At 32.1% G+C, this 27,135-nt stretch overlaps 1 protein-coding gene across 9 annotated transcripts in view; it reads right to left on the bottom strand.

The window, feature by feature from the left end:
- Positions 1-202: 202 nt before the first annotated feature.
- The window catches only part of LOC126759883 (protein Tob1), a 52,109-nt gene continuing 25,176 nt past the window's right edge, over positions 203-27,135 (bottom strand). For 5 of the 9 annotated variants that reach the window (XM_050475063.1, XM_050475061.1, XM_050475059.1 and 2 more), the window contains 4 exons: positions 5,688-6,849; positions 4,269-4,445; positions 3,858-4,204; positions 203-3,789 (listed from right to left, as the gene is read on the bottom strand). In XM_050475063.1, coding sequence (XP_050331020.1) covers positions 2,853-3,789; positions 3,858-4,204; positions 4,269-4,445; positions 5,688-5,840 — 1,614 coding nt within the window. In that variant the 5' untranslated portion in view covers positions 5,841-6,849 and the 3' untranslated portion in view covers positions 203-2,852. Of the gene's footprint in view, positions 3,790-3,857; positions 4,205-4,268; positions 4,446-5,687; positions 6,854-20,566; positions 20,850-27,135 lie in introns of those variants that run through there. The other 4 variants (XM_050475066.1, XM_050475060.1, XM_050475065.1 and 1 more) reach the window with 3 other exon arrangements.

Raw genomic sequence — 27,135 nt, 5'->3', positions numbered from 1 at the left:
TTAACTTTCAAAATATGAAAGAAGTTTTTGAAAATGTTCAAAATAAAACTCGGCCTACTTTCGATAAATTTATCGATAACAACCCAACTAACAGCACATCATTAAACTTGCTGCCGCACCAACCACCGTGCACTGTGCACTCAATTACCTTCACACTCACAATTCCCTCATTAAAAAATGATAGAAATGAAAAAGTCCTTCATTTTGAATTTTTGTTGTTTTCATTAATTTATGTAACGTGGAAAAGTTTTTATTATATTCACAATAAAAAAGTTTCAGAATTTATATAATCACTACAAACATTGGTTTTTGTTTTGTATAAAAAGTATAAAAAAATCATTAATGTTAAAAATAAAAACGATTATTGTATGTATGTATGTGTGTGTGTTGCAATGTAACAGCAAACAAACTCTGTACAAAGTAAACAGCGCATTGCTTTTGCAGTTTTTGTTTTTTTTTTGCTTGCTTTTGTAATAATAATTTTGCTCTTGCTTTTGTTTTTGCAATTAACGCCGATTTGCTATTTGCTATTTGCCATTTGTTTTTGTTTTTTTCAGCATTAATATTTTTGTTTTTTTTTTTTTGCATGTAAGTGTAGGTTATGTGTTATAATAATAACATTTAGTAATAAAAAATATTTAAAATATTTATCATAATAATAATAGTTAGAGCAATAAAAAACGCTTTCATACACAGTAACAAATTACAAACTTGATTGAATTAGAAAAATATGAAAAAGTATATATTTATATATATTGCATACATGTATATATGTTTATATATATTAATTTGCATTACGAAATGTACTTTTTAACTTTATTTATAATAATCTATACAAAACAATTACTTTGCACTTTGCACTAAAAAAATTCAACTAAATAAAAAATTAAAAAAATTATCTACAAACATTTTAGACAAATAATAGGTAGTTTTCGGAGATACATTATGTGTGTTTTATATGCATGTAGGCGTTGCACACTGCACAGTTGACGCGTTCTTGTTGCGCACACGCGCATGCGCAAAGGCTGGAGGATACAAGTTCGTGGTTTTGATGTTGGTTTTGCGAAATAAACGCTGCTGGCGTGCACAAAGCTGAAGACGAGTGTTGTTTGTTGTTGTTTTTGTTGTTGTTGCAATATTTACACCTTAAGGGAGCTGGTATTGGTACCTCCGGACTGCAAGTCGCTTTTTGAGCGCCCTTTTTGGCAAATAATTTTGTCCTACAGCTTTGTCTGAACCTTTACTACCTCCACTTACGCCTTTTTCTTGCATATACCGTTAGTTGTCTTGCTTCTTCTTCTCTCGCTTTCGTCTTACAGCCTTGTCTGCTCATTTACCACTGCCTCCTACTCCTTTCTCTTGCATATAATGTTAGTTGCCTTGCTGTTGCATGTCCAACAGCTTGACTGTGCCTGCCGCGCGTGTTTTGTATGTTTGTGTGTGTGTGCTACATGCATGCGTACTTAAGTTGCTGCTAAAGTTTCTACAATAGTTCGCTCGTTTAGCTTACATAACTGTTGTTTTCACTAGATTTGCTTTCATTTCTCATCGTTTTTTTGTTTGTTTTCTTTTTTAGTTACAATAATAGCAATAATGTTTTTGATAATCATAATAATAATAATAATGTAATTTAATGTAATAATAATAGTAATAAGTAGTTATATAATAATATATAGCATTATAAAACATTTAACATTCTCATTTTTTCATATATATGGTATATATGTTTTTTGTTTTTTTTTTTACGCTTATGTAATACATACAACATTTGAATATTAGAAAAATGTGTGTGTGGGTATAAAAAACAGCAAAACGATTTTCACTTTTTCATTTTTGACTAATTTTAAAACTTATCAATAATAAGACTTTAACTAGATCGTATCATTTACTATATATGCATGTATTTGCCAGCTGCGCCTTGGCTGCATGCGCTACTACAGCCACACTACTGCCGTTTGCGTTACTATTGCCGCTTCCGCTTTGGTCCGTTTACAACTAGTTAATAAAAAACGACTTGAGAAATTTTGTATACTATGCTGATAGTGTTGCTTTAGGTTAGATTTCTTGTTTGTTGTTGTTGTTGTTTTTATTGTTGTTTTAATTTTTGTTGTTGTTGTTTTTGTTTTTTGGTTTGGTTTTGCTTTATAAATATCTAAATTGTTTATAAAAACAACGCGCTGCAGCATTTCTCCTGTCCGTCCGCCGGTGCCACGAGTACACACATAATTACAAAACTTCTTGCCCTGCGCTGCGCTGCCTGCCAAACGCCGCTTATATGTTTATCTATATTTATATGTTGTTGTAGTTTAGTAATTTTCTTATTTTTTGCATTTTTTTGCATTTTTGCTTTTGTTGTTGTAGCTATCATGCAATTTTTCGCTTGCTTCTGCTGTCTTCCAGCACAGCCTTCATATATTTGTAGTTATGTATGTGTGTTTTGTTTTGCTAATTTGCATATTTTGTTGTAATAATTACAGTTACACTAGCAGAATTTCACTATTTATAAACTTGTATTTGTTGTTTTTGTTTTTGCTATAATTTTGCTTTAAAAAAGTTGACGCTTTGCACTGTCTTCTTGCTACAGCTCCCTCTCCTTATTTGTTTTTGTTTTGCACATTAGCTATGTTGTTTTTGTAATACATACAATATACATACATATATATTTATAATAATTTTTGTTTTTGTTTTTGCTTTTGCAGTGTTTTTTCTTTTTACTTTTTACTAAAAAAATAAGCTTTTAAAAAAATAATTCTGTGCTTGCCTACTGCAGCGACGCCACGCGCACGCTGCTACTAACCAACGGTAAAAAAATGTGAAAAAGAACCATAAAAAATATGTATATTACAAACACCTTAGTTGGCCACCAACAGTTGCTGGTAGGGACCGGCTGCATTGGAATAGAACGAGTTGAGACCGTCGATCAGTTTCGAGTTGTTTGAGTCTTGTTGTTGTTGTTGCTGTTGTTGGCTGCTATTGGCCGCGGCGGCGGCGGCAGCGCTGGCGGCGACGGCAGCAGCGGCTGCGGCAGCCAATGGTGACGGACTGACGGCTGTTGGTGTTGTTGTTTGCTGGGCAGTGCTGTTGACTGCGTTGTTGGTGACGACGGTGTTTGTTGTGTCGGCAGCGCTGCTGCCATTCGAAACGGTCACAGTTATGCCGTTATTGCTGTTGTTATTGCCGTTGTTGCTGCTGTTGTTGTCTGCGCCATTCTTCTCAACCACAAGTTTGCTGTTGCCATTGACATGTTGTTGTTGTTGTTGCTGTGCCGACAACGGTGCGCCCACAACGCCGGGTGGTGGTGCCATTTGCGATTGCTGTTGTTGTTGTTGCTGATGAGCAGCCGCCACCGCAGCGGCTTGCTGCAAATGCTGATTGCCGCCCAAGCCGTAGAAGCCATGTGGATCCAGGTAGTTGTTGAATTTGCCGTGACCGCCGTTGGCCGGATTGGCAGCGCCGCCGCCGTAGAGCGCATTATTGTCGGCGGCATGGAAATGCGTGTCGAAGACATTTCGATGTCCGTTGAATTGTGGATACATGCCCATGGAGGCCATGTTGGGGAAGTAGAAGGGATCGACTGTGGCGCCATTCTGACCCAAGCCCAGTGAGAGTGGATTCGGTGAGAGTGAACGTGCTGGCGAGACGGGTCCGATGGGACCGAAGTGATTCGGTGGTTGCGCTAGATTCGGGTTACCATGGCCGCCGTGATGTAGTTGCTGTTGTTGTTGTTGCATGGCACGTTGTTTAATGTAGTTGGAGAACTCAGTGGGCGACATGCGGTACGAACTGCTGCTGGGTAGAGAGTAGAGAAAAAAATATTTAAAAAAAATTCGCTCTTCTAGAGATATGTGTGTACTAACCTATTGGTACGCTTGGAACTGGTTTTCAATTTGGTACTACCGAATTTGGTCTGAGCAAAGGTGGCTGTTGTGAATGTTAGTGGCGCTTGTGTACGCTGCATGAACGAACCGTTTGCGGCTGCAGCCGGATTGGGACTACCTTTGTAGGTGGGTGAATTGGAGGAGGCCGAATGTGGAGATGATCCGGCATGTGGTGAAGTCTTTGGACTCAAACTCAAATTGTTCATGCTCGTATTGACCGCATCGATGGGACGAAAACATTGCGCTTCGGGATTGAAGGTCTTATTGACCTCACGATCGGCCGATGTGTTGTCTTCATGATTGTCACTGTTTTCCGAGTAGAGTATCTGTGCAGGCAATGAGCGGCTGTTAGTTAAATTGAAAATATGAAAAATGAAATTAAATATTTACCTTCACAGCACCCTTTTCGCCAATGCGGTAGGAGACCTCGCCGGGATCCACCCAAACTGACAGCTCGGCAGGCAAATTTTCTAAAATATCAGCAATAGGTACACCACTCTCGCGCGCAGCACGCTCCAAAACCGAATCGATCGGATCGCCAGTTTTCAAGCAACGGAATGCCGAACCCTGAAGAATAGTGTTTTAGAAAAAAATTCGTTCATTTATCAAATATTAGCTAATTTTCTGTAGTCTTTATCCATCTTTAGAACTGGAAGATCTTAATTTCTAAAAAATGTAATGTGTTGTTCAAAAGTTTTTCTTAACTTAACGCCCGATGCTTCGAAACTAGTTTCGGTATACTATATAAGTTCAAGGCATTTCTAGTAAAAAACGTTTGGGCTTTAACATAAATCTTCTAACGTATTTACTGTAAAGATTTCAATCGGTTTTCCATTTTGAGTTCGAGAAAATATAGACTTCTTCTCAGTAGTTTGTTTGGAACCCATTTTTCGGTAAATTTGGCTTATCTTGTAATCAAAGGAAAAATGATGTGAACCTGTTTTCTAGTCAACTTTAGTTACTCAGACTAACAAAAAGATCCCTCTACCCAAATGTCCTGAATTTTAGAGTATTTTTAGAGCACCTATGGGTAAAAGGTTAACCCTTCAATAAAAAGTCCACTAAGGACCCTTTTAGTAGGTCTTTAGAAATTATAGCTACTGTTCCACTAAGTAGGTTGGTCTTGTTTGGTATTTTGAGGACAACTGTATAGTCCATACACAGTTACTGTAGGAATATAGATAAATGTGTTGACATCTAATTGATACCTGAACCTTTGCTAAATACTTGACTGAGCTCCTCTTTCTATTCGAGGTTTCTGGCTTGATTTTACCCGACCAATAGAGGAACTGCAAGTTGTAAAGTATGCTCAGGCACTAGGCGAAGACCAGAGAAGATTTTTAATGACGAAAACTCTTTCTAAACTCGTTAAAGCTCTTTCGAATATTGATTGGTTGGATATCGAGGTCGTAGTCCAATGAGAACATGACTATATTAAGGCAGGCTTGTACAATGGTAGAGCAGATTGTCATGGGTTAAGATTTTACTTGATGTTACCCGACCAATAGAGGAACTGCAAGTTGTAAACTATGCTCAGGCACAATCCGAAGATAAGACAAGAAATTTAATGACGAAAATTCTCTCGAAAGTTGTGAGAGCGCTTTTGAATATTGGTTGGAATTTGAGAATGTAGTCCAATGAGATTATGACTACTTAAAGGCAGGCTTGTACAATGATAGAGAAGATTGTTGGCCCTTCACAATCTCATAAATAACTGGAACTGTCAAACTTTCATAGTAACTTTTTTCTACAACTTTCCAACATTTTTCTTGCTGAGAATTAATAATGAAAAATGAACTAAGTACTCACCTTGAAGGGTTTCTCCGGATACCAGTGGCCTTGGAACTTATCCTTCAACGCCTTCTCGAGCTCCTCGCCGAAAATGTTCACACGTCGCCTTGGCAGTTTGTTATAAAGATACGAAATCACGAAATTTAACGCCACCTGAATTTCTATATGCATTTTGTTGCTGTTACTGTACTGCTTATTGCTGTTGTTATTGTTGTCGCGACTGCTTGTGATTTATTCTATGTAAGTATGTATCAAGCGTAATCGCCGCCGGTGCAAACGCACTTTATTTTATTTTATTTTTGTTTAATTGGTTGTTGCTGGTAAATATGTCTGTCTGTATGCAAGTAGATGGCGCTGTCACCGTTTTGGATTTGCGCTGCCTGTTATTGCTTTTGTTGCCGTTTTTATAGCAATGTTAATATATTGATTTGTTGTTGCCTTTGTTGTCGAATACTGTCGCGTCGTGATAATTTAATTATAACGAACGTGTTGTTGCACCTACTGCTATTGTTGTTGTTGTTGCTGTGGGTCGCAGGTTTATTTCAATTATTTGGCTGCTCCTTTGCCTCCGCCCTTTGTTCGTAAGCTGAGACTATTTGCTTATTTTTTATGCTGTTGCTGTTGTTGTTGTTGCTGCGTGCTGTTAATGCAAATTTAATCGCTCGCGTTTTGCGGCTGCACGTTTTTCAAACTATTTAATGGTTGTTGTTGCTATTTGCTTTTGTTTTGGTAATTTCTTATAAATTTGTAATTTCGTATTCCGAAATGACTTGACTTTTGTCTGCGGCCGTCTGTCTGTCTGTTTGTTTGTAAGTGTGTCTTTATTTATGTTTGTGGTTGTCGTCTGTGGGTTTTAAAGTTTTAAGCGCATTCTTATTATTGTTGTTGGTTTTAATGTAGTTGTTGTTGTATTAAATATTAAGCTTGCTTTCTTTAGTTCACTTATTAATTGGTTGAGAATTCTTTGTCTATGTTGTGTTTTTGTTGTTGTATCCTTTTGCGGTTGTTGTTACTAATTTATGTTGGTTTCTGCAAATTTTGGTTTATTTTTTTCTTGTTCTTGCTATTGCTGTGTAACTCATCGAAGTATTCCGGGAGCTTTGTCGTTGTTTGCGTAGCTGAGTAGTGCTTTCTTTACTTTACTGGCTTCGTGTTAAGTTATTTTTGAGAATTGTTTCTACTACCTGGAATTAAAAAAAATATATAAAACATTAGTTTATGTCGACAGCAATTAAAAAAATATCAAATAATTATTTATGTTGAGAGCTTTCATTAATTCAGAGCTTTCACTGTTTTTGTTTCAAATTTTTGTTTTTAATTTTTGAGTGAAAATGTTAATTCATGTCATACAAAAATTCTAATTCCAAAAGCTTTCGCTAGCTCAAGGCTTTCACTTCTATGAAATTTCTGTTTTACAACTTTGGAGAGAAAATATTATTGTATGTTAAAAACAATTTCAACAACTTTCTCTGTTTCCACTTAAATTTTTTGACAATAAATATTTTTTTGAGAGCTTTCACTAATTGTATATGAAATTTGAGGAGAAATTGTTAATTTAAATTGAAAACAAAACATATTTTTTCATAGCTTTCATTTTTTCAGAGCTTCCCACGACAGTCGGATCTACGTTACCGTAATGGACCCGCAGCTTTTATGCGTCCAAGGACTGTCAACTCGGCAGAATTCTACTGCTACAAAAATAGAGCATCATTGTATATTTACTTTTTTTTGCAAATTTTTGAGCTAAAAGTGTAATTTAAGCTATAAAACAAATTATTATAAAAATGGATTTAATTAGCTTAGAGCTTTTACTGTTTTCATATGAATTTTTTGACATTTTTGAGTGACATTATAAAAAAAAACTTTTTGCGATTTTCGTGAGCAAATTTTAATTTATACTGTAAAACAAAATAGATTTTTTTCCAAGCTTTTATCTTTTGTATACAAAATATTTTTTGCAATTATTGAAGAAAATTTTAATTTAGGCCATGAAACACTATACTCATGTAGTTTTAGGAACATTCTTCAGCTTAGAGCTTTCCATTTTATTTTTTTCAGAGTTTTCATTAGCTCAAAGCTTTCAATGTTTCCATACGGATTTTTGACACTTTTGAGAGCAATAAAAAGAAAAGTTTTTTTTGAGTTTTCATCAACTCAAAGCTTTCAATGTTTCCATACGGATTTTTGACATTTTTGACAGATATTAAAAAAAAAATTTTTTTTAGAGCTTTCATCAGCTCAAAGCTGTCACTGTTTTCATATGAATTTTCCCTCGAAAATGAAAATGAAAAAAAAATATTTTTTTCAAAGCTTTCATCAGCTCAGAGCTTTCACTTTATATATATAAAGATTTTTCAGAGCTTTCATTATCTCAGAGTTTTTAAGAATATCTTATAACTATTTGTAAGACTTCGCTTCAAACTTTTTGTTTTCTCAAAAACGAAATTAATTAAATATATATTTTTTTTCAAATTCCTCGCTCATTGAACATTTCCGCCGCATTAAGGCCAGCGAAAATCAGTAGCGAAAAAATACTGCAGCGTCTTTAATACAGTTTTTTTTTTTGTTTTCTGCTATTGTTGCTGTTGCTTTTAGTTAGCACGAATGCCCGTGACAGCATGCTAAGCAGCTGTCGTAAATCTTTTCGTCGCATTGCTTTGACTGTCCGCTGCAGCAGCAAAATCAACAGCACAACAACAACTGTGGCGACTGTTGTTGCTTTTTTCGAATTTATTTAGCAAATATTTCATAGTGCAGTGTCAGACACTTTTCGAAGGTGTAAATTTTCGGTTTTATTTATTGTTATGATTTTTATTTATGTGCGCCATGCTCTTGACTCAATTCGCGCCAGCCAAAAAAAGTAGAATTGAGTTGATATATAATCGCGCTTTTGTAACCTTAGTCGCAGGTTTTTTCCCTTTGCTTTTGTTGTGGAGAGTTTAAGTATTTTTATTACCAAGTAATTTGTTTAATCTATAATTACCCACATTTTAAATCCCACATTTTAATGTGATAGCATTATTTTCTCAATTTTCGCATGTTTTTTTTGTGGTTTCACGTGACAACGAATTCATCAAAATGAGTCAGAGAGGTTAATGGAGACTTCTGAGTGAGCGAAAAGGTTAGTTTTACGGTTAGGGTGGCCATGGGAATTTTAAGCATATGTTGAAGATAAAAATAACTCAATTATAACTCTTGTGAAATTAAAAATTTCTTTTTGTTTTAATTTTATTCATCAATCATTTGTCTAGTCTGAGTTAAAGATTTCAAGTAGTCTCAGCTTTAGAGTTTTTCAACAAATAACATCGTTTTCAAATTCAATGATTTTTTCTTTAAGATTTTATACAAAGACAAGATTGAGATATGGAAAAAATTGTATATTTTGGACTTTCATGTATATAATTTTTTTTCAGTTTGAGTTGCCACTATTTTACTATAATTAATATGAAAAAATTTAAATTGTACTAAATTTTTTTTGTATGTATTTTTACAACAATGCTATTGCCTCTTTTACCATAAATAATGATATTGTTAGCTTTCATAAGCGCTCGTCGAAGCTTTCACGATTGGCATATGATTTTCCAAAATATATAAAAAAATAAAAAAAAAAAATTTTAAGAGCTTTCACTGTTTTTATGTGAATTTTTTGACGAAAAATAGTTTTTTGGAGCTTTCATCAAAATTTTTTTGAGAGCTTTCTTAAGCTTAGAGTTTTCACTAACTGTATATGAAAAAGTTTCATATATAAAAAAATAATAATGTTGGCAAAAATATTTTTTGAGAGCTTTCATCAGCGCAGAGCTTTCACTTATTCAATATGTAGTAGTTTTTAATTAAAAAAAATATTTTTTGAGAGCTTTCATCAGAATTTTCACATATGGTATATGAAATAGTTGGATATTAAAAAAATATATTGACACAAGCTCGGAGCTTTCACTAATTGTAAATGAAGTAGTTTCATATTAGAAACAATAATAATACTGAGAAAAATATTTTTTTAAAAGCTTTCACCAACTCAGAGATTTCACTAATTCTACATGAAGTAGTTTCATACTTAAAAAAATTAATATTGACAAGAATATTTTGTGAGAGCTTTCATCAGCTCAGACCTTTAACTAATTTTATTTGGAAATATAAAACATAAATAATATTGACAAAGCATATTTTTGTAGAGCTTTCAACAGCTCAGAGCTTTCATTAATTATATATGCAGTAGTTTCATATAAAAAAAATTCAAACCTCAGCAGTGATTTATGGCATATTATTTGCACTAAAATGACACTAACGCTCATTTACTTTATGGAAATAAAAATTATGCCGAAGGGATCTTTAAAAATTTCCCGCAATGTCTAACCACATACACTCACGTATTTATATTTGCAATTTTGAAAGTGCCGTTATCTCCGGCTTTTAATCAAACACAATATTCCCGTAAGCCAGATTATGCAAATTCCTTATTTCGCCCACAAAACTGAACGGAAATTTATCATTTCTTGGGTCATAAAGACTTTCCACAGCAATGCAGCCAATTTAGTCGAAAAAACACATTTGGCGAATTTAGGATTGACGCAAAACTTTTATATGTGCGCCGCCTGAGTAATCCCCGCACGCTCATTGTAATGAAATTAAGGCTTTGGTTAAGCAAAAAGTTGCCAGAAATAAATGACACATACGCTTAGGCATAATCAGGCACAAAGTACATGACTACAAATGTAGATGGAGCGAGATACATACAAATGCACACACAAAAATATACATGCATTCATACATACATATACATACGTACATACATATGCGCTACCAACACTTAAGTGCACCGTAGCGCTCCAAACCAGCCATAGACATTGTGGTGACAACTTTCGAGTGGCAGGGGTTAAACGCCTCAACACTGACTACCCCGGCCCCCATACACCCATTCACCCATTTGACGCTGACAATTTTCTTTCCACGCCATTGAATCGATTTGGCGACGAAAATTGTTGTAGTATTTACTTTAAATAAAATCAAGTCAACAATAACGCGGGTTAAGAACGAGGCAGCAGAGATACTCGTATATGTGTAAAACAACAATAACAACAATTGGGGGCACACGCAGTGACTGGAGTCAAAGTGTGTCTGTTGACATGACTACCAATCCTTGTTAAAATATTACATTACAGCAGTACATATGTGGGCACTTAAACATACATAACACACATACACATATACATACATACATACATATATGCACACATGTATACAAGTGTGCACATAAATTTTTACTTAGACGCCTTGTAATCATGTACACGCAGCATATCTGCGACAGCAAATCTAAATGGAGCAAGGCACAGTTATTTATGCACACAAGCACACAGGCAAAAGCATTACATATATACATATATATTACATTGTGTCAATTTATGTGTGCGTTTGACTGAAATAAAATATTATGGAATTTTTAAGCCTTAGATTTTTTATAAATTCTCTTTATGTCAATGCGGTAGTGTGAGTGGATATGTGATATGTGACCCACACACATACACACACTCACACACGGACAAATGTGATTCACAGCAAGTATTCGATTACATTTTACAAGGATTTGTTGTCACTGTCGTTGTTCATCAAAATTCTACAGCGAAAGTGAAATCATAGCAAATGTATCGAGAAATTAAGTGTTTGACATAACTTTTACGGCAAGGCATTTGTGGTAATGCGGTTTAAGTATGAGAAAATCGAATTCGCAAAACTCGTCGCAAACAACAAAGTGTCTGAATTGCTATTACATAACTTTCTGTGTAAGCGATTTTCTGTGCGGCATTGAGCTTTTGCTATTCTAATAACTTTTGCATTGGGATTTCATTTAGATTTAATTTCATGCGGTCTCACAAAGCCTTAGATTTCTATTTAAAAATAGCGAAATATGTGTGACAAAAAATAATATTGCTAATTCGAAGTCAATAAACCAAAAATGATCACTTTAATTACAGTTGTCATAATTAATTATACATAAATCATAATTTATTTGTGGTTTTTGTTGTTTTTGTTACTTTTGTAATTATTTTGCTTTTTATTATTTTATTTTGTTAGCTTGTAGTCTATTCAAAAAATGTTTAAACTCATCAATTTAATTATATATTTCAATATCAGTAATTTTCGTAAAAGTTTAAGGAGCTTTCGGCATTTGAAAGATAAAAATCTTTTTTGAGATTTTTAATTACTATAAGTCTTCATAAATAGAAAATTTTAAAAAATATTTTTAATTACAGTGTCCACTTTTGAGAGCTTGCAACACTAATTGATCAGCGTAGATAATTTTTTAAAGTAAAAAAAAAGTTCGAAATTAACTCTCAAGTTTTTCGAAGATCTGGTTCAAAAACATTTTTTTTCGAAATCAATCACCGCATGATACGCTTTATAAGATATGTCTATTTCTGGGTTCTAGAGAGTTGGGAACTGTTCTTTTTTTCAAAAAAGTTCGAAATCAGCTTTCAAGTTTTTTGAAAATCTAGTTCGAAAATTTTTCTTGCAAAATCAACTATACAACTTTTATTATTTTTTGTGCCGCAAGCAGTTTTTCTTAAAAAAAATTATATTCGCAACTTTTTTGAAACCGTTTCGCCCAAAATTACTTCGATAAAGCTTTATTCTTAGTTAAGCGACCGTATAACCATATATGCTTTGTAAATTATGTAATTATCTATTTTTTTGGGTTCTAGTGAGTTGGAAACTGTTATTTTGTTCAAAAAAGTTCGAAATTAATTTTAAAGTTTTTCGAAGTTATACTTCGAACAAATGTCTTTCGAAATAAATTACCTCAACTTGTGTTCTAATCGATTCTACAAGCTGTTGCTTACAAAAAATTTAGATTCGTAACTTTTCCGTAACGATATTGGCGGGAATTACTTCGAAAAAGCTTTAACTTTAGTTATGTATGTGATCATATGTACAGCTATTCTTGTAAGATATGTAATTATCTGTATATTTTTGGGCTGTTGAGAGTTGGTAACTGTTCTTTTTTTCAAAAAAGTTCGAAACTAACTTTCGAAGTTCTAGTTCGAAATTTCTTTTTCGAAATCACTTGTCCCAACTTGTGTTTTAATCGATTCTTCAAGCTGTTTTTTGTAAAAATTGAAGTTCGTAACTTTTCCGTAACGATATCGGCCGAAATTACTTCGAAAAAGTTTCAATTTTAGTTCAGTGATCATAAACATAAAGCCTACTGATTTTTTAAAAAAATCTCATATTTTGATGTGTGAATTTTTGGTTGAAATAGAAGTTGTTTTTTGATTTTAAGTGAAAATAAGTTTTCCTCCTTAATATTTAAAATAAAAAATACATCTTTGTTCAATTCACAAACTCTTAAAAAACTCGTAAAATAACACTTATTTTCTTCTTACTTCCTCACTTTTTGACAAAGTGCCAGTATGTCAATGTAGTATTTTGTAAAAATTGGCGCTTAAACGAGTATTACGTAGCATAATAGAAAAAAATAGTATGTCATAAGAGCTGAGCTGCCAAAATTATAAATACTATGTGCAGTGACTTGGGTCAACAGCTCGCATAGAAATAAAATTTGGCACTCAAAGTAATGAAAATCATTGTCAGGTTGTTAGGTCATAGTCACTTTAAAGCGACGTTGAAATGTAGCACATTATATTATACATAAAGAAAAATGTTCGAAATACTTCGAATGAAAAATGTTTAACATATTCGAATATGTCACAAGTCGTTCGCTGTTTACTTTAATAATGATTTCGAAAACTCTCGCACTTGTTTGTTATGTATCGATTGTGCAAAGTGTTACATAATGAATTTTAATAGTAGAAGCGTTACGAACTGATGGCACTTTTCGAAGTTTCGAAATTTCGTAGTTAAGTAATACTGTTCAAGTATATTAAAAATCGAAATTTTTGTTTGAGCATTAGATGGAGTATAAAATTCTCAAATAAAGAAAGTTCTAAAAATGTTCGAAATTTCATTTCGAAATCTTTTTTTTCGAAATGGATAATAAAATATTGAATAATGCTATTAATGTTTAATTTATTTAGTATTATGTGTTTAGAAATGCTGCTTTCAGCTTTAACAAACTGTTTCATATTTTTGCTTGAAGTCCATCGACCATTCGGTTTGAAAAACGAACGAAATTTTTTCGGTAATTTTCGTCATGCTCATTTTATATTTTAAATATTTCATTGGTTTCTCTAAAATATTAACTCCGAATTTTTTCGAAAATGAAGTTCGAAAAATTTATTTTCGAAAGTATTGAAATTTTCATTATTTAATGCGCCTTTTGTTAGAGATTAGCTTTCAAGTTTTTCGAAGATAAAGTTCGAAATATTTTTCTTCGAAATCGAATATGTAACTTCGATTTCGTAAGCGGTTTCAAGTAAAAAATTGAAATACGTATTTTTTCCGTAAAATGCTCCAATTTTAGTTAAGTGGGCTTATACAAATACACATTCTTTCAAAGCATATGTAATTCGCTGTCTATTTTTGCTGCATACTACTTGTAAAGGGAAGTGAAGCATTTAATTGTATTTAAGTAGACAGCGCCGATTGTATCTTTTCAAATATTTGCATTTCAATCGATATGTGTGCCATTTTCGCCTCAGTGGGACATATGCACATATGTATGTATGTATATATGTTTGTAAGCGAACTCCTTCCTTGTGTGCCACTCATTGTTTGTTCGATTTGGTAATTCCTTTGCCATTTCAACGTTTTTGTTGTTGTTGTTGCTTCTGCTCGCTTTTGAATAAATGCCAGTGTGTCAGCGCATTTAGAAAAAACAAAATTGGCACTTAACGTAACGAGAACATGGCATGCCATGTGAGTCGTCCGCATAGTCTTGCGGCAGCTTGGGTCACAGCCACCCAGAAGCAGTGGTAACGGAAATAACTATAACGAAAACAAATACAAAAACAAAAGCATACTTGCTGCCATTTTGCTGTGTTCGACAAGGAAGCCGCATTGGCATTAGGAACGAGTGTTTAGCGAAGAAAAGCTGTATGCACACAAATATGCTTTGCATGTGTGCATCTATGTGCGTGTGTGTGTCAGCATGCAACCGTCTACAAATGTCACGTGACATTTGTTTAGCAGCAATGCGCATTCCGCTTGGGCGAGCGACAGCACAAACAACATACACACGGCATTACAAAACGTGTTGTTGCTATTGTAAGACAAAAAACAAAAAATGGTGAGGAGAAGCGCTTACAATAACAATTTCTAATTGCATTAAGTATCTACTCGGCAGAAATTGACAATTACAATGCATTTCGCGAGCCAATTTGTCGTTGTTTTTTTTTTTAACTAACTTTACTTTTTGTTTTTGCGCTTTGCCCTTTTTTCTTTGTTTTACAGTTCAGGTATATTTGATTTGATTTGCTTTTTGTTGCATTTTTTGACATTCAGTATTTGCACATTGTACTTATTATTGCTGACACTTTGTTGGCTTGACATTGAAAATATTTGCACTGCTTTGTTAAGTACCTAATGTACATATGTATGTATGTATGCATATACATGTGTATGTTTGTATGTATGTATTCAACATATTTGCACTTGCGGTTGTTTAGTTTGCGGTGATTTTTGCGGCATTCCCTTTGGTTGTTGTCATTAGTTTACAACTAACAGCGCTTCTTTGTACCTGCCTGTGCATATTTGTTGTAAATAGTCGCTGCTTACATATGTACATACTAACTTGTTTTGTACAGTAAAACTTTAATTGCGCTAATTTACTAATTAATTGTTAGCACTTTTCTGGCGATTACGTTCAATTTGATACCAGTAATGGCTTTTTAAATTTAAAATATGGCAACTCTGTAAGTAAAAAACGTTTTCTGTTTTTCTTAAACGATTTGATTATGTAAATCTTACTGCTAGCATTTTATTATAGGTGTTAAATATTAAAATTTTTAATTTAATATATATTAAATAATTGGCAACCCTACAAAGAAAACGTATAAAGAGCTATAAAATATTTGTTTCTTTGCACTTCTATGTATTGAACAAGTGGCGAACTGAGTTTTTTATATGCTATTAATAATTATAAATGGCAATTCTATCATAAATATGTATATGAAAAAAGTATGGTAACCTTGAACTTTAACAGAATACTTCCTTCTTTGTTAAAAAAAAAACGCAACTGTCGCACATTTCTGCATACTATGTACAATTATATGTATATAATAATATATGTATGTATATATAAAAATCATAAGGGCAACAATAAGGGATAGGTGGCAACCATATAAAATATTTTTTTTTTAATAATAAAATATTTTCCACTTCGCATTCACTAATGTTAAATTTTAATGATAATAAAATTTAAGTTTTATGTTAATTACAGTTGTGGTTATTGATAGGTGGCAACCACCTACAAAAAAAATTATAAAAGTAATAAAATATTTTCTACTCTGTACTCACTAGTGTAAAATTTAAATTATAACAAAAATGTTCAATTAATTATAGTAGCGGTTATTGTTAGGTGGCAACCATGTACCAAAAAAAATATATATAAATAATAAAATATTTTCTACTTCATATTTACTGCTGTAAAATTTAAATGCTAACAATAGTTTCAACTAATTCCAGTTAGGGTTATTGATAGGGTTGCCACCTATACAAAAAAAATTATAAAAATATTATAATATTTTCCACTTCGTATTCACTAATGTAAAATTTAAATGCTAGGGTTATTGATAGGGTTGCCACCTATACAAAAAAATTATATAAATAATAAAATATTTTCTACTTCATATTTACTACTGTAAAATTTAAATGCTAACAAAATTTTTGAATTAATTACAGTTAGGGTTATTGATAGGGTTGCCACCTATGTAAAAAAATTATAAAAATATTAAAATATTTTCCACTTCGTATTCACTAATGTAAAATTTAAATGCTAACTAAAATTTTCAATTAATTACAATTGTTATTATTGATAGGTGGCAACGATATACAAAAAATTGCAAAAATAACAAAATGTGTTCGAATTATTTTTCATAAGTCAAAATAATAATACATATTTACAACTATCAGTTCAACACTTCCTTAGCATCTTACGAAATAAGTAACTTTTCATTACAATGACGCAATTTTAATAGAAGGCTGGCAACCCTATTCGATTTTGCCTAAAGGCAAACTAAAGTGTTTTTTTCTCTAAAACATTATGAAAATTGAGAATTCGACGTTATTTTTTTACATTTTTTATAAAACGGTAATTTTTATATAAACATACCTATATACATATGCATATATGTATATTTTTTTAAATATCGTCATCTAAAATGCAAAATAACTCAACATCACTTTTCATAAGTTTACGAAGGAAAAACGATATAATAAAAACCACTCAAATTGAAAAAAATTTGAGTTTTGGTTATAAAATAATTATATCCCTTCACATATTTACTGGTGCTTTTCAATTTTTCTGCTCTATCAACACTTTCTACGCACTTCTAGCCTATAAATGAATCTTCCAAGCATTTCATTGCTACGTAAATATTTTCGCCGCGCTCCGTACCTTAACCCTGAATACGTTTTAATTAAAAATCACTCATATACGCTTGACATAGTTGATATACAAGTCAGTATTGTGCAAACAAAAAAAAAAATTCAAATACAAAGTTAATAAACAGCTAAAAAATTTTATCTAAAATGTCACTTAATTGCGTTTCAAAAGGCAACGTGAACTTTACTTGAAAACTTGTTCGCCCGAGTCAATGTCTTTTAATTGCCGTGAAGTCACTCTAAATACACACATACGCACGCACGCACACATACATCGGTACATATAGCATGTATGTACAGAAGAAGAATTGCTTGTGGTTCCCTTAAAAACAAATGACAATTTATTTTATTTTTTTGTTGTTGTGTTTTAAATATTATAATGTGTATATTGAACTTTTTAAGAATTTCGTCAATAGAATCAAGAAAAACAAAAAACAAGTAAGAAATGTGGTTAATGAGTCAAATGTGGAGCGCTGATCAAGATCGAGTATTGGCAGGTAACGTCATATAGCTTTCTGCATTTATAATCTTGCTTTTGCTAGTATGCATTGATAAGTATGCGTTTTAATTAGATTCATTGAGAGGTCAATAAGTGAGTTTTTGATATTCAAGAATTATAAATAAACATTTATGCGACTTGAATTGTAGATTTTCTTCAATATATGATCAAAACACGTAACAACACTTTTCATAAGGTGAGCTTTTAAGTTTCATTTAACCAAAAAAAAAATTAAATTCGGGGAAATTGGAAAAAAGTTACAGCTCTTCAAATAATGAAAAAAATTCGCTATATTTTGAAATTTTTATATTAAAAAGGGAAGAATGCCATGCAAGCCACAAATGGCACACGTTTTGTGAAGTTTAAGGAGACGATGCTGCACCAGTTCGCTCGCTTCCGTTCTGGAAACTTCGATGTGAAAGATGCACCTCGCTCTGGTCGAACTATCGTTGAAAAAGTCGGTGAAATCATCGAAGAGATTGACCAGGATCGTCACATAAGCAGCCAAGACAAACGCTAAGGAACTTAACACTCATCATCAAACGGTTTTGAACCATTTAAAAAAGGTTGGCTACGAAAAGAAGCTCGATGTTTGGGACCCACTTGAATTGTCTGTGAAAAATTTAATGGACCGAATTTACATCTGCGATACTTTGCTGAAACGAAATGAAATAGAACCATTTCTGAAGCGAATGGTAACAGGAGACGAAAAGTGGATCAAATACGACAATAATGTGCGAAAAATATTATGGTCCAAGCCTGGTGAAGCTCAACAAATGGTCGCAAAACCAGGATTGACGCTTCGAAAGGTTATAGTGTTTGGTGGGATTAGAAAGAAATCATCCATTATGAGCAGCTCCAGCCTAGTCAAACGTTTGATTCTACATTCTACTGTCAACAACTGATGAGATTGAAGCAAACAATCGAAAAGAACGGCCAGAACTGATCAACAGAAAGGACTTCGTTTTCCATCATAACAACGCTAGACCACACACATCTTTGATGACTCGGCAAAAAACTGGGAGAGCGTGGCTGGTGAGTTTTGATGCATGCACTGACCTTGCACCATCGGGCCATTTACTTGTATTTCAGTCAATGCAGAACTCTCTTAATGGAGTAAAGTTGGCTTCAAGAGAGAGCCTGTGAAAATTACTTGTCGCAGTTTTTCGCCAAGAAATCAGAAAAATTTTACACTGATGGAATGATTTCTCTAGCGGAAATGGTAAGTGGTCGACCAAAATGGTACATATTTGGTTTATTAAAGTTCATTATAAATATAAAAAAATAAGTTGAAGTTTGCTTAGAAATACGAAAAGACTTTTTCGACTACCCAATATTTGTGTAAATTTTATAGACATATTGCCATTAACTTTTTTTCAAGTTGTTAAAATACTAACTTTTTCATTTATTTCGGTTTATTATTACAAAATATTAAATTGATTTGAAAATTATTTACAAAAAAAAAAATTAAATGGATTTCAAAATATATGTTTTTTTGTGTTTTTGAGTTTTTTCATTAATTCAATTTTGTTCAGAATATGTGGTATGTATAACAGAAGTGACTACAAATTATTATTTTTCTTTTTAATTATTTTGATTTATTTATTTTTTAATAAATACTTGTTTCAAAATTTCTGTTAAAATATTTTTGATTATTTTTTTATTCGTTTTTTATTACATTTTTGATTAAAATAAATTTTTAAAGTTTTATAATAATACAATTGTGAATATTTCCTTTTTCTTCTTTATTTTTCGAGTTTCGAATTTTACTATTTTGACGTTTTGACATTATTATTTATTATATAAACTTCACTTTTTAGCGTTTTGAAATTTTTATGTTTATTTTTTAAATTTCGATTCTTACTATTTCGATTTTTTTTTGGTTTTTTATTATTATTTAAGCTTTATTTTGTAGCTTCATCACATTTTTTTAATTTATTTATTATTTGAAATTTTTATGTTTATTTTTTAAGTTTCGATTTTAACTCTTTTGACATTATTTTATTGTTTTTTAATATTTTAGCTTCACTTCTTAGCATTTTGACATTTTTTTAAATTTTTTCCTTCATTAATTTGTTCATTCAAAACAAGCCGTTAGCCTTATTATAATTTAAATGCTTTAAAATTTGTGATTTCTAGTGATCACATATTTAAAAATCACCTAAAAAATGTATTTTAAATATAGGCAACTCACATTTATTTTAATTGATTTTCTTATTTAAGAAAATAAAAGCTTGCCTACATTCAGGCTGAAGTTGAATAGCTTGTTGTTTCGTAAACAAATGCTGAGCTTCAATATTTCGAAATATTTTATAATATCGCGAAAAACTCTCATATTTCTCCACATTACGCAATAGTAGCATACATTTTCAGAAATAAATGAAATTCAAAACAAAAGTAGACAGTTACGCTAATGCAATTAAGAACTGCGTTTTTTTATGAGCGCACATTTCCGCATTTTCAAGCTGGCAACGCAACAATGAAACCTCTCATTCATGCGATTTTACGAGCTAACGTGTGTTTACTGATTAAATCAATGTACAATAACACCGCTATACACACATATTCATATACATGTACATGTGTAGATGCACAATACCCTCCAGCTAGCAACTACTAAACACAGATCATTTGTTAGATCACACAAAAGGGGTAGCGTGATTGCATATGTATGTGATTTTATATTTCACAAAAAAAAAAAAAAAAAAATAAATAAATAAAAATCGCGCACATTAGAAAAAATTAGAAAAAACTACGCTACATGCAGTACTACAGAATTCTCGGCACACAGACATCCGGCGGGGCGTATGAGTGACGCGCTCAAGCGTTAAAACGTTTAATTGGCAGAGGACGCATTCAATTTCATTCAATTCACTACACGCACACACACACAAACACTTACATGAGCGTATATTTTCGCGTCGCGCACAAACACACGCGCCTGTGAGCCGCGCTTTGTTATTATGTAAGTTGTAAACTTTTTCCCAAGCACAATTGCAGACACCGAGGCGTATACGTAACCGCGTCCGCTCGAAGGGCTGGCTGCTTGCTGATTAACGACAACGGCAATCCCACCGGAACTCTATGCACTTGAAACTCGCTTTTTTTTTATTAAAATTTATGTGCGCTGTTGACGAACGCGACAGACGAGCAAGCGAGCGAGCGAGCGTTGGCCACGGCAGCACAGTTTTCAATGGGAACTAAAATGAAAATGAAAATGAAAATCTGCATTGCTATCCATTCAATCAGGCGTAGCGCTCGGTAATTGACCAAATCTACGCGGACAAATGACAAAGCGAAATGAGCGCGGGGAATGAGAGTGCGAGTTACTTAGCGGCTCTCGGCAAGTGTGTGAGTATGTGTTTGTGTGTGTGTGCGCCTCTGGCATAACCATTTGCGCTGTGGGCGTTCATTCAGTTTATTTACACACATAGTTTGCATTGGCGGACAGCAGCAGGCCGTTATAATTGCTTATGGCTTGAATTATTAAGTCGCTGTGAGTTTAGTGATTGTCCGTCCGCCGCGAACGTCAGCGTCGGCAGTCGACATTAGCCATTCGCGGTTTTTGCGCAAAATTTCGACAACTCTGTGCATTTACCTGCCAGCGTTGCTGTTTATTTGTTTGCACGGTTTTCATACAACCATGAGGTCCCACATATTGCTATCGCAGAGAGGGTGGACGATAGTGCGCCTTTGAAATGTTCTCTGCAGTGCTCGCTGTTCGCCATTTTATTGCTCATTAAAGCATTCTTTATGCGACTACACATGAGCGAGTTGGCCTGTGGGCTGTGTAAGCGCAAATGATGCTATTTCGTAACAACAACAACAACAACAAGCAAATAAAATAAACTTATTTACATTTCGTTGGTTGAAATTCATTGTGCGCTATTTTCCCCCGCAAATATCTATATACAAATCTACCGTTACAATTAATGTAGGTGCACATGTGTTTGTTGTCGCTTTTGTTGTTGTTGTTATTATTGTGTCTGTTCGCTAGACTTTCGTATTTCGTACCTATGAGTACATTGACTACATCCTCTGGCCTTGGACCCACACGCCTCGCTGGGATCTGCCGCTGTTACTCACTTAGCTGCTCATTTGCTTGCTTGCTGTTTACACGCTTTGCTTTGTGTTTTGTTTTCATTGTGCGCTAGCTGGGCGACTAGCTAGCGTGTGTTTACACTCGTAATTTTAATTTATTTTGGAAGAATTTCACAAATAATTTTATTGTTTCAAGCTGAAAAATGGGGAAAAAAATTGTGAGGAAAAAAATGAGCGCGAAGAAATATGTAAATCAAGCAAACAACCAATGCGAGTTCACGTTCAATGTCAACGCTGCCCGTACAAATTTTATTGGATTTCTAAATATTTACTTTTTGAAATGATAAATTTGGATTTTTATAGCTTTCTGCTCAATTTGGTTCAGCGCGAAAATGGGGGCAAGTATGAGGCTGGTATTTTTAGGCATTTCAGTAGATGTTAGAAATGTTTTTGCAAATGTTGCACGTTTCATTACTCACAGGCATGTTTAAATGTGTGTAAGTTGGGCTTATTTTTTGCTTTGAACTTTTCTTGTTAAAATTTGTGTAAATAATTATTATTGCTTCTTGTAGTTTGTTTGGAGGTAACTTATAGGTTGGACATGATGAAATATTGAATAACACAATGGAAAATGAGGCAAAAATGTTAACTTTGGCTTCTATGATGTAACATACCCTACACAGGTATATTATACTTTATACAGGTGTATTATACCCTACATAGGTGTATTACATCCTTCAAAGGTGTATTATATCCTACACAGGTGTATTTATTATAGCAGAAAAGGGTATAAAAACTCTTTAACTCGATTTTTATCGGTCAGTTTGTATGACAGCTATATGTTAGAGTAGTTCGATCTAATTTATTTTTTCGGACTTGGTACCACTGCCTTTGGTGATAATCAGTACCAAATTTCATGAAGATATCTCGTAAAATAAAAAAGTTTTCCGTACAAACACTTTGTTCCGTTCGTTCAGTTTGTATGACAGCTATATTATATAGTGTTCCGATCTGAATGATATGTTCGGGAATTATAGCATTATCTTGTGTAATAGTTTGTGCCGAATTTCGTGTAGATATTTATGTCAAATATCAAAGTTTTCTATAGGAGAACTAGATTTTGATCGGTTAGTTTGTATAGCAGCTATACGCTATAGTAGTTCGATCTAAGCAATTTCTTTGGAGATATTACCATTTCTATGGACAATAATCGGTACCAAATTTCATGAATATATCTCGTAAAATAAAAAAGTTTTCCATACAAGCACTTTCTTCCGATCGTTCAGTTTGTATGGCAGCTATATGCTGTAGTAGCTCTATATAAACAATTTCTTCGGAGATAGTACCATTTCTATGTACAATAATCGGTACCAAATTTCATGAAGATATCTCCTAAAATATAAAAGTTGTCCATACATACACTTTGTTCCCATCGTTCAGTTTATATGGCAGCTATACGCTATATTAGTTCGATCTACGCAATTTCTTCGGAGATAGTACCATTATCTTAGACAATAATCAGTACAAAATATCATGAAGATACCTTTTAAAATAAAAAAGTTTTCTCTACTAATACTTTGTTCTGATCGTTCAGTTTGTATGGCAGCTATAGCTATAGTGGTCAGATATTGGCGATTCCGGCAAATGATCAGCTACTTGGGGAAAAATGAACGTGTGCAAAATTTCAGAAAGATATCTCCAAAACTGAGAGATTAGGTCGCCTATATACAGACGAACAGATAGACGGACATGGCTTAAACCAATCAGCTCGACTTGCTGATCATTTTTATATACATTTTTATTATTTTTTCCTTGGTGTTACAAAAATCGTGGCAAACTTAATACAAGAAATAAATAAAAATTCCAATTAAATGAACAATTTTCAAGAATTTTAGATTTTTTAATAATTTCAAAATTCGAAAAATATAAGTAATACTATACTTTAATTTGTAAAAAAATAATTTTTGTACATTTATATATATTTTTTCCAATTTCTAGACATCGCTGAGAGCATTGAAGAAATAAAAAAATATTAAAAAATTATTTAATTACCTCAAACAAAAATAATTTTTATTTTATTGCCGCTGGTAAAAAAAGTCTTGAAATAATTATAATAATTGTCTTCTCTTCCAAAAACAAAAAAAAAATATAATAATTTTTATAGATAATTATTTGCTCATTTAAACTTAAAATAACAAATAAAATTCAATTCCATAGAATTCACACTTGCTTCTTACGCTTTTTACACTGTATTAATGACCAGCGTGTGGTTATGGGTGACCGATGAACCAATCAATTCATAATCTAATGAATAGCTATTACATTGTTTCAACTCACAGCAGCACCTACAGCAATAACACACATACATATATTGATTACATAGAAGCTGCAAAAGTGTCGTAAATCAAATTGACGCCCATAAATCGCATGTGAAGTGCATTGTCAAACAAAAGCCCCTTTGTTACTATAAAATACAATAATTATAGAGAATAACTCACGTGAACGCACAAGGCACTTATAAGACTTTCCACATACATACAATATATATAAATATATGTAATATATGAACTTGTGCGGTAGCTGTTGTTGTCGTAGAATTTGTTGCAGTGTGTTGAAATTACGAAATATATGAACTTTGAAAATTTATGATTCCAATTTTAATTTAAAAATATTTACAATTGCGAAAATTGTAATTGAGGCGCAAATCAAATAGCAAAGTGCGCCTTACGTCGCGCGCATTCTGCCATATCAGTGTAGCCGCAGACACGACAACTAACGGCAAATTGCGAGGAGATAATTTTGTGAGCAATTTACAAGCATATTTTCGATAATTAAGAAGCGGAATGCGTAAGTATATGCAATATATGTTGTTGTTATAAATATATATGCATCTTGCCAGAGTCATTTGATTTTTTATTAACATTTTTTTCGTTTATTTTTATTTATTTTTTTTATTAATTATTTTTTAATTTTTAAACCTTTTTTAATTTTTTTTAATTTTAAATCTATTTTTAATAATTTTTTTAATATTTTTCTTTAATTTTTTTAATTTAATTTTTTTATTGAAATTTTTTTCTTTTATTTTTATTATTTATTTTTTTTTATTAATTAGTTTTTAGTTTTTAAACCTTTTTCAAATTTTTTTTATTTAATTTTAAATCTATTTTTAATATTTTTTTTAAATTTTTTTAATTTGATTTTTGTTTTCAACAATACCTCCCGCGAATGCGTAATATATGCAACATATTGTTGTAAATATATACATATGTGTCTTGCCAGACTAATGTGAGTTTTTATTAAACATTTTTCCTTTAATTGTTATTTAATCTTTTTAATTTTTCTTATTTATTATTCTTTTAAACAATTTTTTTTAATTAATTAAAATTATTATTCTTTAATTAACTTTTTAGTATTTTATTTTTAATGTTTTTATAATTTGATATTTTTTTCAACAATAACATCAGCGAATACGTAATATGTGCAATATTTTTTTAAAACTTTTGCAATAATTTTTTCTTTTAGTTTTTCATTTTCAATATTTTTTAAATTTTTTAATTTGATTTTTTTATATGTTTTTAATATTTAACTTTTATTTTATTTTATTAATTTAAATTTTTTTTAATTTATAATTTTTTAATTTGTTTCTATTTTTCAAAAATATCATCAACAAAGCTCCGCTAAGTACATAAAAAAATTAAAATTAATTAAATTTTTTTATTTTTAATATTTTAAAAATTTATTTGAATATATTTTTATCTTAAATTTTTTTAATTTATTTTTATTTCTGTTCATTTTTTTAATTTTATTTTTTATGTTTTTATTTTATTTTTATTAATTTCTATATATTTTTGAATTAATTTAATTTTTCTAAATTAATTTTTTTTCAACAATATCATCAGCAAAGCTTGCAATTTGGCAGTAAATTACTTACGAAAAATCCGCTAAGTATATACTATAAGTCTATGTGTTATATAAAAATTAAATAAAATTTATTATTTTTTAATTTTTTTTTTTTATTTTAATTTTGTTAATATATTTTTATTTGTATTAATTTTTTAAATTTTCTTAAATTTTTTTAATCGTTTTTAGAGTTTTATTTTATTTATATAAATTTTTTAATATTTTTTTTAGTTAATTTAATCTTTTAATTTATTTTTTCAACAATATCAGCAATTTGGCAGTAAATTACATAAATAAATTCGGCCAAGTACATAAGTCTGCTTATATTTTACTGCTTCTTCCACTTCATTTGGCATATCAGTATTTTCTTCATTCCTTAAGTCCTTTGTATATTGCTTTCATTTATCAACTACACAGTCCACTCACACACACACACACACACCCAGAGACCGTGCACCGAAAACTGCTGCTTGCACCTTTGTGTATCTGTCCGATCTTTCGGCTATTTTTAAGGCGAATTGCGCCACTGACACAGAAAATCTGTATAATAAGAGCTCAGCGTGACATAAAAACACAGAGGTGAACAGAGAGATTCTCTTGGTGTTAGTGGCAGTGGACAGGGTGCGGTGTCTACACGTTGGATAGAGACGAAGTTGTTTGAAGCAGACAGAAAGGATGAGTGCAGTGCTTTGCTTGGCAGGTAAATGTTTGCATGGGGGTCTAAAGTTAGTCGTAGACTGCACTGCTCATTTTTCAATTTTTTGTTCGAACATAAATATTTTTAGTAAGAAGAGTCATGGTGAAAAGAGAGTTCAAAAAAGGACGTACGATGCACAAATTTTATAATTTATACAAGTAAACAAACATAATTCCAGAGATACTAACACATTTCTCAAGATATAGAAGGCTCAATGTTAGATTTGACATTTTTTTCGAATAATCATAGGGCTAAAACCGAATGTAGCAATCTCGTGAGACTTCGGGAAGGGCACAATTCGCATTTTTGTACATTTGTGCAAAATAGCGGTACCTCAAACTCACTCTAAATCGTGGTTCCAAACATGGTAGATTGATAATTTTGTGAGTATGATATTTTCTAAATTTCAGGTTGACATTCTTTTAAGGGAATTATTAAAATGTTATTAACTACACAAATTAATTTTAGCCGAATATTTATTTTATAGCGATTTTACCCACTTATGCAATATATTTTTTGGAATTCAAAATATCAAAATGTAAGCTCTTCGAAATTTAAATGTTTTAAAGTGTCCAATCAGTTTATTTTTTTCTCTGAATTGCTTCATAAAACACCAAAACACCCATTATTTGCGCTGCAATCGCACACTATTCAACCACAAGGCATCTGGACCCCATGCTAACCGCATGTTGACGATATCGCTAACCCTGGCATTTGTGGCTTTACGATTTTTTCTTAGAAATTCAAAATTTCTTGCTGCAAGAAATATTATTTGTAGTTTGCCCACACCCACCGCGCTCCTCAACGCGCTCCAGCCAGTGCATCACAACATT

Source organism: Bactrocera neohumeralis, chromosome 5 (assembly GCF_024586455.1).
Source record: "Bactrocera neohumeralis isolate Rockhampton chromosome 5, APGP_CSIRO_Bneo_wtdbg2-racon-allhic-juicebox.fasta_v2, whole genome shotgun sequence".
Lineage (NCBI taxonomy): Eukaryota > Metazoa > Arthropoda > Insecta > Diptera > Tephritidae > Bactrocera > Bactrocera neohumeralis.
Note: the sequence above shows the minus strand (reverse complement) of the source record. Positions and strands in the feature narration are given on the sequence as shown.